Raw genomic sequence first — 19,249 nt, forward strand, 5'->3', positions numbered from 1 at the left:
CACACTCGCTTGAATATTTTAGCCTTTTCTTGTAATCTCAGGAAAACGGAACTATTGAAGGTAATTTGGAAAAACGATTGCAAGGACGCATTTTAAAACCAGTTTCGAGCGTTACGGTCCTCTGCCTACAAACGTGCGTCACTGCTGCCCGGCGTGAGGGGGTGTATCAGTCACCGCTCGGCTGACTGGGGCGGCTCAGAGAGATGAAAGCACCCCTGGGACACTTTAAGGGCAATCAGACACTTAATTAATCCTTTTACTGCAGCCTCTTAGCCTACTATGTAGAGTTAAAGATTAGATCTTCAGAGTACTCCCTTGTAACGGAAATAAATAACAAATAAGCAGGTAGCGACTTTAACACATGCAGAGCCAAAGTGCTGAAAACAAAGAAATCCTCAGTGTATTTAACCTACATCAGTGCACAGTTGACTGCATCGAAATGCCCCGTCAATCCCTCTGAGAAATTAGACAAAAAAATGAAGATGACACTCCATAAGCTCATCTTCTCTCGTCAAACCACGAACACAATCTCATCAGCAACACCCACGACATCTGAAAACCTGCCTCTGAAGATGCATACACCACCACATCACTTACAGACACGGGCCACCGAACAACAAAGATTTGTTTAAATGGCATCGCTGGTGAGTGAAAAATGAAACAAAAAAAACAAACAAGCTGTGCTCATCTTTCGTCAGATGGGCACAGCTCAACACCGCCGGGTCCTCGTCCTCTGTGCTTTAGATACGTCAAATGAAAAGACTGCGACATGAGTAGAGCACTCCAACAGCGTTTAAAACGCCACTTTGTAAATGTAGATGAATTAGTGTAAAATATGAACAGATATGTACAGAAAACATGACAAGTGATTTCTTTTTTTTAAAACAGGTAAAATGCTGTATGCCCTTGTGTTTTACAACCTCAACACTGGTTTGACATTGGAAAGTCCTTCAGTGGACACGAGTAGGTTACGTATAACAGACATCTATGAGCATCTATGTGGGTTTCACACCCTTTTTCAAACATATGTGTATAATAATATACACATAAGTTTAAAATACAAACAGGTTTCCATAGATGGATCGAAAACCACGGATGTAAATCAACAGCTTGATGTGAAAACAGTAAACACTTGTAAATTCTACAAATATTAAAATAGTCTGGCACATATAAAAGAAAAAGCTTCAGCTGCGTCTTGATGAATAATTTTATCTTCTGGCAGAATATGTTGCTCTGTATGACATTGTTGAAAGAAGAGAAAGCTCTATCTACAATAAAGTTGCGTCCAAACACTGTCCGTTACGGAGAGACACATTAATTTCCCTTTGTTCATTCGCAGCACATATGGATGTAGACAGTGATCAGTGTGTCTGATTATTGGGTTTTATTTATTTTTATGCCTTTTCCAATTTATGTCTAGAGTGTTGATGATCTGGATAAAGTGACATAATCCTGTATGTGTTTTGGTTTCCATTTGTGAAACATGCCCCAGTAACGTCTGCAAACGGATAAGAACAGAAAAAGCAAAACAAAAATCACTTGAAATTTAAGGCTTTTCTCGATGTAATGAGGACATGGACGATAGCATTTACAGTCACATTTACAGCCAGGTACTGTACACGGACGCACTCACACTGTCACACGGCCTTCGTGTCCTCCTCTCCTCTCCGTCGCATCGTGTCAAACAGACAAAGCACACAAACACTTATGAAGCCCCGGCTCGCACACACGCACGCAAAGTACATACACAGACGCTGGGCGCATCAGCCCAGTATGTCGAGGTACACGGGCGAGGCCTTGGCGAGGCTCTGGAGCATGCTGTGGATCTCCTTGATGTTCAGCCTCATGTAGGGCTCCCTCTGCCAGCAGCCCAGCATCAGATCATACACCTCTTTAGGGCAGGTACGGGGCCGCTGCAGCACGCGGCCCTGGGTGATGCACTCAATCACCTGTAGGATACAGGGCGGCATTACTCCGTCTGCTGTTTTCGACCGTCATATTCAAAATGAGAGCTATGCAGTAAGTGTCCCACAAATATTACTGTTGAAATGTGACAGGAGATGAGGTGAGGGGCATCAACCGGAAAAAAAAAAGAGTATAATTTAAAAATTCTAATCATTAAAGGTGGAATTAATTGTTAGATAGTTTAGTTGACAATCCATCCTCACATAATAAAATGGTATTTTTTTTTCTTTGCTTGTTTTAATTCGGGTGGTTCCTTTTACACCATCACCAGTCAGCCTGTGTTAGAATGTATCATTTGGGTTGAGATGAGATCGGACCGCTCTGTATTCACACAAAAGCACGTTTTCGTGGAAGGAAATTAAAACAAGGGGGTGCCCTGGTCGTCTTAGGGTTAAAGCGCCGACCACGAACCACATTATCCCCGGTTCAACGTCCAGCCAGGAACCTTTGCTGCCCTTCGACCACATGTACCTCTCCCCTCATTTCCTGTCATCTCTTGATGGTCACTATCTGATAAAGGAGAGAAAAGGCCTCACAAAGTTATTTTCAAAAAGAAGTAAACAGAAGAAAATAGAGATAAAAATTAAGAAATTGAAAATTTTTTACATAGATGTTGAAAAAAATGTCTATTTTAACAATGTCTTGCTTTTTGAATTCATTCTCAATTACCTTTTCATTGCTTTTATAAAAAAATACCTACATTATTTTAAAAATTAACCAAATTACTAAAACCATTTAGTATTGCACTTTTAATAAAATTTGGGGACTTGGTAAGAATCGAAGCACCCGAGGTCAAGATATCCCGACTTGTAGTCCCTTGTATTGGTCGGGCTCCAAAAAACACTGGCTCCTACATTTCCCACAATGCAGCCGGACAGCATTTTTTCGTCAGACCCACCTCCCGCCTGCTATCATGGAGATAACCCCTGATAGTGGAGGGCTGGTTTTTCCCAGACTCGGACGGAGCTCTTCCAGAGCCACACAAGACATCATACGGCTGTTTTCACAAGCCGAGTAGCACCAGACATGACGAGGAAGTTTTCAAGTTGTCGGTACAGGAAGGTAGATATCATTTTTTCAATGATATCTAAGTGGATTTATGGACGCAGTGGACATCTTATGATAATAGATAATGAGATGATGATATCCTCAGGAAGTGGATGTCACACTTAATCTAAAAATATGTGTATTGTGTGTGTGTTTTTTTTTTTAGTACCTTGATTGCGTCAATGAGTTGTGTGTCACAGCCCTGCTGCAGCTCCAACTGCTGACCATCTTCATGAGTGGACCAGATCAGCGGGCCGAACTACAATAACTAACTTCCTGTTTGTTTTTAAAACACTGGCATTCACCTGTCCCACCTCACATATTATCTTTACCTCCACACCCCCGACTCTCCCATGCCCCCCTGGGCAGGGGTTGCCTCACAGTTTGAAAACGTCTGGTTTACGTAGTTAAAAGATTTGATCAGTGCTGGGCTTGATCTATTCAGTCTCCATCATCTATTGGATCGGCGTTTCTGTCTGTCAGGTACCCTGAGTTTTGAATAATTTTCCAAGTTTCCGGCTTGAAAGCTTTGCTATAGTAAGGCCATCAGGAGCAAAGTGTCTGTGTTTTAGGGTAGGTGGTGAGCCTGAGGGCCAACATATGTAATTTAAGGTGTCTCTGAGCTCTGTGATCATTGTTTGACCGAGTGCCAGTCTCGTGGACTGCGGACCTCGTGTGACTCTGACCTCATTGTTGGAGAGCTGGTACCAGGGCTGCTTGCCGTAGGTGAAGATTTCCCACAGCACCACTCCGAGGCTCCACACGTCGCTCTCGGTGGTGAACCGCCGGTACATGATGCTCTCTGGGGGCATCCAGCGGATCGGCAGCATCGTATGACCGCCCACCTGCAGAGAGAGAGAGAGGACGCTCCCCTTCAGAAACCAGCACCACAAGACCTGCTGAAGAGGGAGTATGAAGCTTAGACTGACTGTCCTTTATTTGGGATATTTTCAGACATGGTAGAGACAGGGCCTTATACCAGGAGGCTCTCTCTGTTATCTGGTCTACCCTCTCTGATATAAATGGGGTGGACAAATTATTACAAACAGTATAACGCAGCACGATTCAACAACATCACAAACTCCAGCCTCCATAACGTTCATACAGTTGAATCGACACCCCTCTAAAACAGTGTCAACAAAAACGGAACATTCTAACCTTCATGAAGGTTGGATTTCTTGCATCCCTTCATTACCGCACCTCCATACATTTGCACCATCACCTAATTATCATACGTAAAATATTCGAGCCAGTGTCAGGGTTTAAACCAAATATGGAATCGTGATAACAACCATTTTAACATGGAATATGATCGATTAAACATCACTCCAAGTCAGGGATTTCCCCCCAACTGTTTAGTGTCTTTTCTTAGTTGGAAAGCTTTATTGAACTGCTGTACAGGGAAGGCAACATTGGCTCAAACAAACAGGCTGACTACTTTGCAGCCTAACAGCATACTTATGGTCTCATCTGTCTGCTTACATGAATTAAGAATAACCAAGTTTAGAGTGTGCAAGCATAAGTGTACGAAAAAAGCTGCTCAATTACAGCCACAAGAAGTACTTACAACTTTCTGCATGAGTGTCTATAATGGGTCTTCATCCTATAACTGGCAGACCAACATTAGTGCACGTAACGTATTTCTATATAATGCTTGTCTTGTTCACTGCTAATGCTCTCTAATGTAATGCAACTGTACTGGTTTTCCCGGCTGATCTAATTTATCACATGATTTCTCTTGATTTGCAAAGTGAAAGTAGCATTGTAGCAGATGAGACAGCATCATATTTTAAGCTGTGTTAATGTTTTTGCTTTATACTTCATAAAAACATTTGATATCCAGAGTAGGTGACGGGCGATCTTTACGTTTATTTTGTCTGATGCAGCCAAATCCATGTTGGAGGTGTGTGTGTGTGTGTGTGTGTGTGTGTGTGTGTGTGTGTGTGTGTGTGTGTGTGTGTGTGTGTGTGTGTGTGTGTGTTTAGATTTCTGACTCCACTTTGGGCAGCAGAGGGCACTGTGGGATGCAAACTGCGATCTGAGACACAAAGGAGGAAGCAATGAAATACATCCATCTGTTCCTCAACTTGACGAATTTTATTCTATTTTTTTTTATTGGGCTGTATTGCATCAACAGGTGCTTATAATGAAGTGTAACCTTCTCACTTCCATCGGTGCATCATACCATACAAAGCAACTCCTCAGTATTTTATTATGATGCTGCTCATGTAGAGTGAAGCGAGGCATTAACTCCTTGCCCAGGAAAAAAAAGAAAAACTGCCCATGCATTTTGCACTGTTGCCCTTATTACCATGGAAACCGTAATTTTATGCAGATTATAGAATTTGCATTTAAATGGTATTAAAAATAGATTAAAAAAAAACCTGGTTAAAATGTCATTTGTGCAGCTACACAGTTATTTCAGACCAAAACTGGAATAAAATTCTAATTACATATTTGAGGCTGTGCGTATGTTGGTACATTTCCATATTTCTGTGTATGTCTCTGAAATCTTGTGAGCGTGTGTGAGCAAGAGACCGGGGGCAAGGCGAGGAGAGGAAGGGGAAAATGATCAAAAATACTCACTCTGTAGTAGTCTGTGCTATAAACATCTCTGGACATGCCAAAGTCTCCTATCTTGACCAGCAGGTTTTCTCCTACCAGGCAGTTCCTGGTTGCCAAGTCTCTGTGGACAAAGTGCTGGGACGCCAGGTAGACCATGCCAGCAGCAATCTGTTGGGCAATGTGCAGCATCTGGGACTGGGTGAGCTCCACCAGGATACTGTGTTGACCGTCTGCCATTAGCACCGCATCAGGGCCGTGGGACCTGCACCCAGAAACACTTAATGAGCGCTTCAATCGCCGTACCACTGGATAGTTTAGAAAACGTGATGCGTGTAATCACGGCAGAATTTAAAACTACCAAATTCCCTTCCACAATCGACAAAAAAATAAAATATATATATGCAACTGTTCTCATAGCTGATCATTTTTGATCATTTCAGTCATTTTTCAAGCAAAAATGCCAAAGATTCACTGTTTAATGAGAATTTAATGATTGTCTTTGTCATATATGATAGTAAACTAAATATCTTTGAGTTTAAGAACGTTGGTTGGTTAAAACAAGTAATCTGAAGATGTCACCATGGATTCTGGGAAATTATAACAGGCATTTTCACTATTTTCTCACATTTAATAGAAAAAAATAGAGAAAATGATTGGCAGATAAATCAATAATAAAAATAATTAATAGTTTTAGGCTGTAACTGCAATTATTTTAAATATAAGTTAATATGCCGATTATTTTCTTGAATAACTGATAATTATTTAGTTTATAAAATCATAGAAAACTATCAATCCCAGTTTACCAGAGCCCTAGGCAGTGTTTTCAGTTTTATTTTTTCATTTTTTTGACACATACTTAACTATCATAATCACATCTGAGAAGCTGGAACCACTGAATTTTTGGTAATTTTTGTTTTAAAAAAAGACTCCAAACAATTAATCAAATATCAAAATTGTTGCAGATGAATCTTCTGTCTTTCGACTACCCGTTTAAGCTGTACATTTGTTGTAGCCTTATATTAAATAGACGGCTACATCAGTAGAAACAGTATTTTTTTCTACTAAATCAGTGGACAAACTTATATCATCTCACAGAGTATATCATACTATCACCAACACCAACTTCCATTGCATGATGCACACTTAAAGGAATAGTTTGACATTTTGAGAAATACATTCATTCGCTTTTTTTTTTTTTTTAATCTTAGCTTTGCATTAAGACTGGAAATAGGGGTAAACAGCTAGCCTGCCTCTGTGCAATGGTAACAGCACATAATCCCTGGAAAACCACAAATTGTTGTTTTTGTACTAACTAAGGAAATAAGATTTAAAGTATGAATTAGTGAGCTTTAGAGCTGTTAGTATTGCACAGAGCCAGGCTAGCAGTGTCCCCTGCTTCCCGCCTTTAGGCTAAGTTAAGCTAATTCGCTGCTGGCTGAAGCTTCATATTGAACATACAGATATGAAAGAGGCATCAATCTACTCATCCAGCTCTTGACAAGAAAGCAAATAAGTCAAACTATTCCTTTCAGACATGCCAGTATCTATAGAAGTCTCCTACCTGAGAAACTTGTTTAGGTCACCGTGTTTCATATATTCAAACACCATGATGAGAGGGTCGCTCTCTACACACACTCCGTAGAAGGTGACGATGTGTTCATGCTGCAGGTTGGTGAGGAGCTCGGCCTCTCTGTAGAAGTCTGCTCGGCCGCTCTCGCTGGCCTCTTTCAGAGTCTGACGAAAGGCAAAGACAGAAAGACAAAGGACAGTCGGTGAGAAGCGTTACCTACGAGAATGTACACGTGGTCAGTAGAATTCACTAACTGAACCACAGGCGCACTGATTATTTGAGCAAGCAGCTTCCCGATCTGTACCTTGACTGCAACATGGAGCTTCTCCTGGTCTGGTGTCAGGTTGTAGCACTCGGCGAGGAAGACCTTCCCAAAGGCTCCCTCTCCCAGCTCCCGCTTCAGTACGATGTTGTGTCTCTTGATGTGCTGGACAACTTTATTGCAGAATAAGACCAATCACTCTCAAGGTCATGTGTGCATCTTGATTATTTATCGGTAATTGCGGTGTGTGTAAAATGGGCCAGATAACATTGTAAGTCCTTCTATTTAGCATTTATAAACAGTATTAACATGTATGTATCAACAACTATAACTCCTCATATGGACAGCCATAAGTGGAGGTTGGAGTACAAACAAGCAATGAGTTACACTATGGTTAAATACCTGTAAAAATAAAAAATATGTCTTCATAGAAACAGTTGTAATTGCTGAAAATACTGTGCACTAATAAGCATTTAAAATGTCCTTAAAGCCGCATACAACTACATTATAGTGTGTTATATTTATTAAATGTTTGTACACTGCTTATAAATGCTAAATAGGGGGATTGTTACTGAAAAAGGTTTTTTGTCTTGAGATTACGATTATTGTCAGGAATATATCAGTTATAGTCAGATTAGATTAGATTAGAATTAATTATTGATTTGTTTGATCATTTAATCATTTAGTCTAAAAAATTTAATTAATAGACTCAATATGCCTTGCTGTATCATTGAATTGTCTGACAAACAGTCCAAAACAAAAATATATTAAATTTACAATTATATAACTCAAACAAAAGTAGCAAATCCTCACATTTGAAAAGATAAACAAATTTTTTTTGCTTGATAAATGGCTTAAACAATGAACAGAATTATTGGTGATTATTTTTCAGTCAGTCAAAAAGAGAAACATTCAGGTTCACTCTGCTACGTCGAGCCTTTTTAAAAGCGAGCTTGTGTTACGGAACATTATCTATCTGTAAACTATCCTGTTGCCCCCACAGAGGCAGGAGTCACTATCACAATGCAGCAGGATGCTGACAATAAATCTGGCGTCCAGCAGTGATCCCTTCATGGATTTATCAGAAAAGGTCCAGGTTACCAGGCATTTGTCGAGCAAGGCGGTAACTCACACGTGTCAGATTTCAGCATGCTGCTGGAGTTACGGAAGTACTGTGGGTTCTCAATGACAGGAATCTTTGTCATCCCAATGATCACCGCGTCTGGACCCATCTCGGAGGACGACGGGGTGTTGTTGCCATTGGAGACGTGATGAAGAGGGCTGGCAGAGTCATCGTCATTACTGATGACCGAGGAGGAGCCTAGGGAGCCACAGAGGAGGAGGAGACGGAGAGGAAAGAGAAGGAGGAGGAGTGAAGAGAAGGGAAAAGGCAGGGAGAGATGAGTGGAGAAGAAGTGGAGGGTGGTGGTCATAGAGGAGGAGGAGAAGAGGAGGAGTAAGAGAAGGTGTTGGAGGGAAAAAACAGATGGAAGGACTTTTAAATCCAGGTTGCATAATGACAAAAAGATATAAGCCGATCATAGGCAAATGTCATCCTGAATCAACATGAGAACATGAGCTCAGCTCAAAGGAGGACTCGTAAATTCCTATAGTCATTTTTACACTGATACAGAGGAAGCTGTTATGAGTTTTAGTCAATACTAACACCTTCTTTTAACCCTCCATTTACCAATTCATAAATAGTATACAACCAGTTAATTAAGTGTTTATTAATATATTTGTCAACAACTATAACTCTGCATATGAAGCATCCATAATTGGTGTCTAAGCAGTTTAAATAATAGATAAAATTGGGGAAATATGCTTATTTGTGTTCTGATGGAGAACTAGATGAAGGCTACTGCCAGCAGTTGGTTAGCTTAGCTCAGCATAAATACTGGAGACAGGAGGGAAAGGCTAGCCTGGCTCTGTAGGCTAAGACAGCTGGCTGATGGCTGCAGCTTCATATTTGACAGACAGATATGAGGGTGGTATCCATCTTCTCATCTAACGCTGGATAAGAATATCAAATAAGTGTATTTTCTATGATGACAAAATACTCCCTTAAGAAAATTAGTTCACCTTTAATACCAAACTTGGAGTTTCTTCCATATTTCAGAATGATCACCATCAGAACACAGCCGGTCAAGGCAACTCCTGCAATTCCCACAACGACATACACCTGGGAATAAAGAAAAATAAAGATTGTTTGAAACATAGCTTTCAACAAAAACGTCTTACATCCTTTAGATCAGTGGTTCCCAACCAGGGGTCTGCATCCCCTTAAGGGGCTTCAAATTAAATCACGGAGATGCCACGAGATTATTTACAGGATAGGAATGCAGAAAAAAACATACTCGCACCGAGCACTTTATAAGGAGCACCTGTCCAGCTGCTTATTCATGCAATTGTTCAATCAGCCAGTCGTGTGGCAGCAGTGCAATGCATAAAATCCTGAATATACAGGTCAGGAGCTTCCGTTAATGCTCACATTAAACATCGGAATGAGGAAAAATGTGATCTCTGTGACTGTGACCGTGGCATGATTGTTGGTACCAGACAGATCTGGTTTGAGTATTTCTGAAACTTCTGATCTCCTGGGATTTTCACGCACAACGTTCTCTAGAGTTTTTACTCAGAACGGTGCGAAAAACAAAAAACATCCAATGAGCGGCAGTTCTGTTGACGGAAACGCTTTGTTGACGAGACAGGTCAGAAGAGCATGGCCAAGCTGGTTGGAGCTGGGAAAAAAAAGGCCACGGTAACTGAGATAACCATTCCTTACAACTTTGATGAGCAGGAAAGCATCTCAGAACGCGCAACATGTCGAACCCTGAGGTGGATGGGCTACAAGAGCAGAAGACAGCATCAGGTTCCACTCCTGTCAGCCGAGAACAGAAATCTGAGGCTGCAGTGGGCACAGGCTCACCCACACCGGACAGCTGAAGACTGGTAAAAATGTTTCAGACCTTTTGAAAATTATTAGAACAAAACATGAAAAAAGTCTCTCTTTGATTGAACTGGTCACAGCTGGTAGACTTATGCAACCGGTTAGGGGGGGTATTAAGTAAAACATTTGTTTTTCAGGGGCCACACACCAACAGGTTTAGAACCACTGCTTTAGATGGTAAGGACTAATGACGATCACTTACTGCAACACTGTCGTCCAACGGAGGGATTGGCAGGTCTAAAAAAAACAACCATCAAAATGCCTATCTGAACACTTGAAAATGATAACAGTTATTTGGTGCAAACAGTTGATTTTGTAATGCTGACTATGTGTAAAACTGAGCCCTGTAAGAGTTCAAAGACCTACCAGTAGTGTCTGTGCAGAAGCAAGACGCAGGCCATAGGAAGAGAAATAGATGCACATCATGGTAGAGTTCATTTTAACTTTGTATACAATTATTGTCAAGCTAGTAAGTATAACCATTGTTGGTTTTTTGCAGCAGAATCATTACTTACAGTCGTAGATTGGGTCTTCTGCTAAAAAGAAAACATATCTGTATTAGTAGTCAACTTCATAAACAGAAACTAGCTGAAGAAATGAGCTGACCTCTTAGTACATGAACCCCTGTAAAAAGAGAGCGTATTCACACCTGTTTCAGGTGGGTCGATGAACTGGGCAGAGACCTTCTTCTCATCCCGGCCGTATTCATTCTTTGCCACCAACCTATACACGCCATTGTGAATGTGCGTGGGGTTGACCAGCTGCAGGCAGCCATGGTCCTCGCTCTCAGTGGACTCGTGGATCTGGGTGTGGATGTAGTCCTGCTCCTGGAGAGGCACATTCTCGTGGTACCACTGCAGCTCAGGCTTGGGGTTCCCTGTCACGCTGAACGGGATGCACCAGTGGTGGTTCTGCTCTGGCCCCAGCAGCTGCTGGATGGTGGGGGCAACTGACACGGAGGCAACAGTAGAGGAAGAGTAATCACGGGATGATAGGAAAAATAAACACCAGGAGGAAAAACCAGTAGGAAAAGCAACATTTATGGGCTTAGAGAGGAGATGCAGTTGGGGATGAAAAGTATGGGGAATAGAAGAGAGACTGATCACAACATCAGAACAATGACATCAGGAAAACATGGAAGAGGAGAATGAGGAGAAATGTCCCACTGAACAAGCAGAGGAGTATGGCAAGGCATGAGGAGCTTCACAGGAGGAAGAGTTATGAACAGGAAACACGGAGAGTCAATAAGATTTGCCGAGAGACAGTAATTATAACAAACTGAAGAGACTTCTGCTTCCACTGGAAAAAAAACACAGTCTAGAAGAAGGCATTTAAAAGATAATCTGAGAGGAAATTAGACAAATTTACAAATGGAAATATAAGTTCTAAAAAATTATGCTATACTTTGTCAACATTTACAGTCAATGATAAAAGAAAAGCAAGAGGCCTTACAGAGAATATTAAGCTGAAGGGTGGCCTCCATCTGACCGACCATGTTCTCAGCGCTGCATATGATCACCCTGCCATTATCAACAGGAGATAGGCCTGACAAGGTGAGGCTGCTCTCCATTTCAAAAGGTTCAATCTGTAAGCGGAAACAGCAAACATGAACAATAACCAGTTAACTACCCACTGCAACAGACTGGACTGCACAGTGCATACCTCCCACAACCTCAGTCAGTTGTAGCACATTAAAGCCAAATATTACAACTGAGACTGCATGAAAAGTAATTGAAAAGTAATGGATGAATGGTTTAAACTGTTTACTAAAAGTACTGGATAAACAGTTGAAATAGTTGACCAAACGTAATGGACAACTAGTTAAAGTAATTAGCTAACAGTAATTGATAAATGGTAGTTAGCTAACGGTATTGGAAACAGTTGAAATAGTTTGACGAAAAGTCGAAATGTATGTTAATGAATAAACTGTTAAAGCATTAGTTAAAAGAAACGGACAAACTGTGAAAATAATTAGCTTAAAGCAATGGATAAACAGTTGAAACAGTTAAGCTAAAAGTGAAAAATAAATGGTTTAAATAGTTTACTAAAACCAGTCGATAAACTGTTGAAATAGTTGTCTAAAAGTAATGGATAAACAGTGAAAGAAATTAGCTACAAGTAATCAAGCAGGACAAATAGTTAGCTAAAAGTACGTTAATGGGAATTCTGTTAAACGTTAGCTAAAAGTAATGGATAAACAGAGAAAATAACTTTAGGTAACGGATAAATGGTTGAAAGAGTTAACTAAAGATAAAAGTGAAACAGCTAACAGTTAGCTAAAGGTATAATGGATAAATAGTGAATATAGTTAACTAAAAGTAGTGAATAAATGGTGAAATGTCCTAGCTTCTGCTAGTGGTAGTAGCACAAATGCAAACCTAACAAAAAACAAACCAAAAATTGACAATTCAGCTGTGTGGAAAAAGGTCTGTAACAACATCCACATTTATGTAATTAAATGTATTACATAAATTAAATATATTTTTAAATATATTTGTTTTTTATATAATTAAATATATTAACATCCAGTTATTTAACACAACCAGTGTAAAATCCATTCAGAACATTTATCCTTACTGAACGTTCACAGCCCAGAGTTCAGAAATAAAGGTAGAAATCTTAGCAAATCCAACTCCAACTTCAAGTCTGTTGACACAAGTCCAATTAAGTCTCCAGTCAGCTATCAAGTCTTGACCAACCAATTTCCTGCCCTTGAGGCAAAGTCAAGTCCCAAACCTTAAATTACATGTAAATTGCAAGTTTTTCAGGTCTCCAGATGCTTGTTGATCATTTAAATGGAATGGCATTTGAACACTTTCAAAGATGTGTAAATAGTGTTTTTACACAGATCACACCAAGTCCTTTGCAAACACCAAATAATTATTTTACATTCAAGCTCTCTGGCTTGGACCTGGATATTTTTCCCTTGTATTCTCAAGTCAAGTAACGTCTTTGAGGAACCTTAGGTCCCAAGCTAGTCTAAAAGTAGTCAAGTCTAACCCCAGTCTCAACTCAAGTCTTCTTTTTTTGACTCAAAGGATAAGACCAGTCATATTCTATATTATACTTTTTACCAACAGACCCCATGAAAAGACCAAGACCAACAATGTCTTAGTCCGTCTCTCAATACCTCTCAACTTCCGTGCCCTGCTGTGGCCCTCAGCCCCAAGTCCATTGGGTCTTTGTGAAGATGTAAATCTTTTTAAAACATGTTACAGATTTAGTTTAAAATAGGCTATGTAATTTTGTAAAACAGCAGGGTTCTGTAGCTTTTAGCAGACATAACTCAGACGGGAGTAATCAGTGTATTTTTTTCCTCTCGTGAGAGTTATGGCAGCAGGATACTCAAAGTACAGTGGCCATGTTCGTGATAATGAAGGAACATGTCACCTTGGGCAATAGTGTGGCTCACTGATATTCTTTTAATAGTTGTTGACAACAAAACAGCTCAATGAGAAGAGGAACAAGTCATATCAGGGTTTGGATACACACACTTGTTAGTAAGGATCAAGTTGGGATTTGGTTTTGGTCTTTTCATAGGATTTGGTGACAATAAGAAAAATAATCCCATTGTAGTTCACAGACGTTGCTTTGAAAATTCACTGGAACTCATTACCAAGGTGTAACATTACCTTTTCTGCTTCACTCGAAAAGCAAAGCCTTTTAAAATCAGGAGCCCAAAGTGGTAGACCTGTACCAAAAAGGTTCAAACAGGACACTGCGAGATAGACTGGCTCACCTCATGGTGGGTAGCGAGCATATCAAGGTTCCACATGATCTCAGGAGGAGGAGACCCTGAGGCGCTGCACACAGCTTTGACATTACTCCCTTGCATCTTGGTCACAATTTTGGGGGTGACCTCTACTTTGGGAACCACTGCAAGACAAAAAACAGACAGTAAAATTAAACATCCGACCAGATATACAACTTTAAATTGTTTGATTTATTTCCAGATTTCTTCCTGTCTTTGTTTCAGTCTCTCTTTTCTGTCTTTGTGATGCATTCACCGCTCCTAACGTCCAATATCAGTTACCCAGCATTGCTTATTATATCATGGTTTCACATTACCACAGTCTGGTGGAGTCAGTGTGGCAAAGGCCTTTGTCTCTCCTCTATCGTCTATGCATTTCAGCTCTTGACCGTCGGTTTCTTCTTGGAGCCTCAGTTTGATCCACAAGTTCTCACAAACACAATCCAGGGGGTTTCCAGACAGTAGGAGCCTAGAAAATAAAAACACAGCACATGAGAAACTCCACATCTTGCTCAAAAAGGAGGGAGATGTACTGAAATTTTTATGTGCTGTAGCTACATGCGATACTTACGGAAATGTTATGTTAAAGTTCTGAAATGTTCTCCATGACAGTGTCGATAGATTATTGTCTCTGAGATTTCTGAAAGGAAAAAAAACAAACAAAAACAAAACAATAAAAATCCAAACAAGGCAACTCCAGTGTGCATCACATGAAATAGCCAAAGACGGTCTTTAAAATGTTTCTTACATATATTGAAGTCTTGTGTTGTTGAAAAATGCATCTGATGATATAGATGTCAATCTTGTCTTTGTCACTGTTCTGTTGGAGGTTAAAATGTAAAGTCATCAGGTCATCTACAACTTTTCTACATTGGCAAAAAACATCCTTTAATTAGACATAAGACACTAAAAACAAACTGTGTAATACTTACAAGTTTCTGAGGTTTATGTAGTGCCTCAAACTGTTGTCATTGATGTCAAACAGTCTGTTTTGATTAGCAACGTATCTGTGGAAAAATATAAGGGAACGACCTGTTAGACGCCATGATGGTCGGCTAAATAACTTGGTCTGAAACTATACTATATCGGTGTATATTATACTCTATAGATAAGCTTTATGCTTCCAAAAATTCCCAGTGTCAAACAAGAGAGTTAGTTGTGTTTGTGTATTTTATTAGACTAAATACTGTGACAGATTTTTTTGCATTTGGTAGACATAGCTCAATTCTACATGTACAGCACAGGGAATTTGGTCTGCAGCACATTTGACTGTCAATATAATGTGAACCAATACAACAGTTCGTATTTACACACTGTTGGCATGTGAGTGACCGAAATGATGTCTTGTATTGTTGCTGTTAATGTTCACATTATTTATATTTATTGCTGGACATATCAAGATAATCTAGGTTTTTAATAAAAATCCAAATATACCTGTGTTTTATGCCCTAATGATGCCCCAACTGCCACGATTTTATCCCTTTTTTTTCTGATAAAATAACCCCACTGAGGGAGTATTATAAAATATTTCATATTTAAAGGGTTTTGGCAAGAGACAATAATCAATTCGCCTTGATGTACTTTTGAAAACACTCATCAAAACTTGAAATCCTTTGGCTACACACAGTGGATTTCCGATGTGGATTGTACCTTTAGCAAAACATAAAAGCTGGAAATGTATCAGTTAAAGTTAAAGTATCTTCGGCAAAGGGTCAGTGTCCTTATCCCCAAGTATTACAAATGGGGCACACTAGTCTTCAGTCAAGTTTCCTGTTACGCGTCAAAGGTGACAACTGCTTGATCTTTTAGTCAGGACCGCACTTTGCTCCCTAAAAATGGACACACTGGGGAGAATTTACAAGGTGTTGGCCACCACATGACCCCTTTGCTTTTCGACATGAAGAATAGTCAGGTTTTGATCCAGCTGCGCCCGGTAAACTGCATTTATGGTAGGTTGATGTGACGCCTAGTTCCAGTCTGTCTGCCCTCAGAAAACTCACCCAGTCTCCCCCTCCATTCTCCAGTGGGTGCCATGCAGTCGCACACTTGTGCAGGGTTGTAGCAAGTGCACGCCGACACAGGGCCTACACACTGACGCAGATAAGGCTATATAACTGTGGGTAGCCTATCGCCGGCTGTGTACAACTGATGCGATCTCGTGTGTGATCTGGCGACAGTGTGGTCGTGTTGAAATATTGAGGCTATTTCACACCGACGCCCAAAAGCCGGATCGGCACCACAGAGGGCTGCGCTGGGCCTAAACGTTTACCCCGTCTCTACCTCTGGAGCTGTTTTTGTAAAAGGAAACACCGACTAATCCAAATAAGCCTGACGCACACTCTCACCACCATTACGCATACACGCACGCACACACGCGCGCGCGCGCACACACACACACACACACACACACACACCGTCGTCGTTAGTGGCACGCGCAGCCCCCATCTCCGCCACAAATACACACGCACACATATACTTGGCTACACGATCTGACATAGCCAGTGGTCATACAAATAAAATCTCACATTTTTTGTGTTTGACATGAGGAGAAGAGAAGACAGATCTCCATTGATCTTTGATCCACAAGGGGAAAATAATATGTGTTGTTCGTATTGCTGTTGCTGTTATTATTACCTTTATTAGTATAATAATCCTAGCCCTTGGGTATTATTCGCGACCTACGATCGGAGGCAGTTCTTTACGCATTGCATCCTAATAAGTTCATAAGATGTCTGCACGACCGTTTTCATACACTTACATCTCGGTGATGTTTTCCATGTCATCTAGCGTGAGGACAGGGAAATCCTCGATCCCCGGCACGGAATCAATACAAACAATCCTTGAGATGCTGCAAGTGCAGGATGCGGGGCAGGCATCGCTAAATCTCCACAGCCCCATCAAAACCAAAAACAATCCGAGACGAGCCATGCCATATTCCCCCGCGCTGGAGTCCATCGCAGGTCCAACGATATCCCACGAATCCCCCAAACAGAATCTGGTCAAATTGAATTATTGGTAAGATTTCCTCCCTCGCCGCCTTTATCTGGCCAAGTTAATCCTTTCGACTCCGCAGGAAAAAAAAAAAAAAAAAAAAAAAAAAAAGACTACGCCGTCGGTGAGGAATGCGCAGAGCCCACGGTTTTAATACCAAGATGCCATGGACTGGCCTTCCCGTCTCCGCAGAGCTGGTATCACACTACTGCATATCGATGCCGTGAAGCAAGGTGTCAAGTGGTCCGTCCTGGTGCTGCTGCTGCTGCTGCTGCTGCCGCTGCTGCTGCTGTCTCACTCCTCTATCTCGGGCACAGACCGTTCACCTCTGCCTTGTAAAACAAATATGAGGTGTTCCAGATGTTTAGAGATCAATAGGCAGCCCCCCGCCCCCCTTGCGAGCGATTTCTCATATGTGTGGTAATGGGGAGGAAAATAAGAGAGACTGCACAGTGGAGTAAGGATGCGTGGTGATGCTGCGTGTGTAGGGAGGAAGGCTACCTGCATCCGTGTATCGATTATCGACGCGGACGAGCGCATCTCCCCCAGCCATCACCGGGATCGGGTTTATGGGGGAGACGGTTCGCGATGGTACCCTGGAGATTATACCGTGACAGGTCGTATTTATAGGACTTTGTTGAGGAAATGTCTATTTTGGGTCATGCAACAGAGCCTGGACGTCGGCCGCTTGCACCTCTGCCGGGCTGCAAAAGAGGCCACAGCCGCGGGTTCAAATCGCCGCGTTTGTGGCGGGCACGACAACAATGCGGATGTAAACTCTGGCGCTGTGGTTACCCTAAAGCCGTGCGCTGGGTGCAAGCGGTGCTTTTCTCCACGCCGACACTGTCGTACGGTTGGCCATTAGGCCTATAGTGTGACGTACGGTTGACGCACAAGACGGGGTGCATCTATGAAAAATAATTACCCATACTATGTCTGCAAGCTTCAGATGGGGCTCACTCCGATCACTGATCAGTGCACGACATAGGAACACGAACTGGGGTAAAAACCGCTGCGTATATATATATACATATGTTTAAATATATAAATATATATGTTTTTAAAATTCTCCCTGGCAGAGAGCATGCTGACAGATTTTTTTTTTCTATTCATTTTTTACAGAAAAAAACAAAAACAAAAACAAAACAACTCCATTACAACCCACTGTGATCCATGTGTAGAGATGTATTTGTAGCACTGAGGGGGACAGAGGGACAGACTATGGCATGTTTTGATTCAGGTTTCAGAAATCCTGACCCACTGAATAGATTTTAATTCCTCACTTGAATTTGTCAACAATATTTAGGGGCTGACCCGCAAAACTGTCTATTGCACTGGTGTTAGTGTCCACTCACAAACATGTACATTCATTTCTCTCAATTTAAACACGTTGTCTTGTTTTTTTGTTTTGTTTTTTTTTTAACCTTAAATGTCCCAAACTGAGGCAGATTAAAATGTCCCTCAAATCCTCTTATTTTTCCAGTCCTTCGGCAGTTACTGTGCAGTGCCAAACCCTCGAGGTGGTGATATGTTTCGAAATGTGGAAATACACCCTGGTTACCGGTGGATTCCTAAATTTCGGTCATAATGAGGAGGCATACTCGGCCAGGACACATGATCTATGACACAGCCTGGATGGTTAGTGTCGCTATGGTGACTTGCTTTTTACAAATAGCCCAGCGCGGACAATGTCAAGTGTCGCTATGGTTGCAGATGAAAATATGTACGCAGGCTTTTTTTTTTTTTTTTTATGAGAAACATCAAGAACTGAATTATATCTGTCTCCATGGTAACCTCAGAGTATAGGAGAGGGACGAGAGCTCTTTATTTTGCAATAGATCCTCGCCTATATCTGAAGGAGCATGACAACACTACGAGAAAAAGGGGGGTGTTTTAATACAGATCCAAGTGTGGGCATCATTCGGGCTCCTCGTCTTACAGTAAATGAGCAGTGAGGTGGTGGCTCTGGATTAGCGAGTCTGATCTCACGGCCTTATCACTGCAGAAAAACTAGAAAATCTGGTTGCACCGCACGTGGGTTGCAGAGAGGTTCAGCCTCAGGTCGTCAAGAGCAATAGGACACATAATAAAGACCATTGGCCCCTCGTTTTGTCCCATGGGTCATCAAGAGCAATAGGACACATAATA

General features: G+C 41.3%; 1 protein-coding gene across 1 annotated transcript; it reads right to left on the reverse strand.

Annotated features, from left to right (window-relative positions):
• Nucleotides 1–1,763: 1,763 nt before the first annotated feature.
• On the reverse strand, nucleotides 1,764–17,065 carry ntrk2b (neurotrophic tyrosine kinase, receptor, type 2b). Its single transcript, XM_040157682.1, has 16 exons — nucleotides 16,869–17,065; nucleotides 15,043–15,117; nucleotides 14,859–14,930; nucleotides 14,682–14,750; nucleotides 14,428–14,579; nucleotides 14,099–14,235; nucleotides 11,812–11,944; nucleotides 10,976–11,308; nucleotides 10,562–10,596; nucleotides 9,492–9,591; nucleotides 8,542–8,730; nucleotides 7,452–7,582; nucleotides 7,139–7,311; nucleotides 5,599–5,839; nucleotides 3,699–3,857; nucleotides 1,764–1,949 (listed from the first exon to the last, which is right to left on the reverse strand). Exons 1-16 carry the CDS (start codon nucleotides 17,063–17,065, stop codon nucleotides 1,764–1,766), a joined length of 2,382 nt encoding a protein of 793 aa, XP_040013616.1.
• Nucleotides 17,066–19,249: the final 2,184 nt, after the last annotated feature.

Source organism: Xiphias gladius, chromosome 20 (assembly GCF_016859285.1).
Source record: "Xiphias gladius isolate SHS-SW01 ecotype Sanya breed wild chromosome 20, ASM1685928v1, whole genome shotgun sequence".
Taxonomy (NCBI): Eukaryota; Metazoa; Chordata; class Actinopteri; order Istiophoriformes; family Xiphiidae; genus Xiphias; species Xiphias gladius.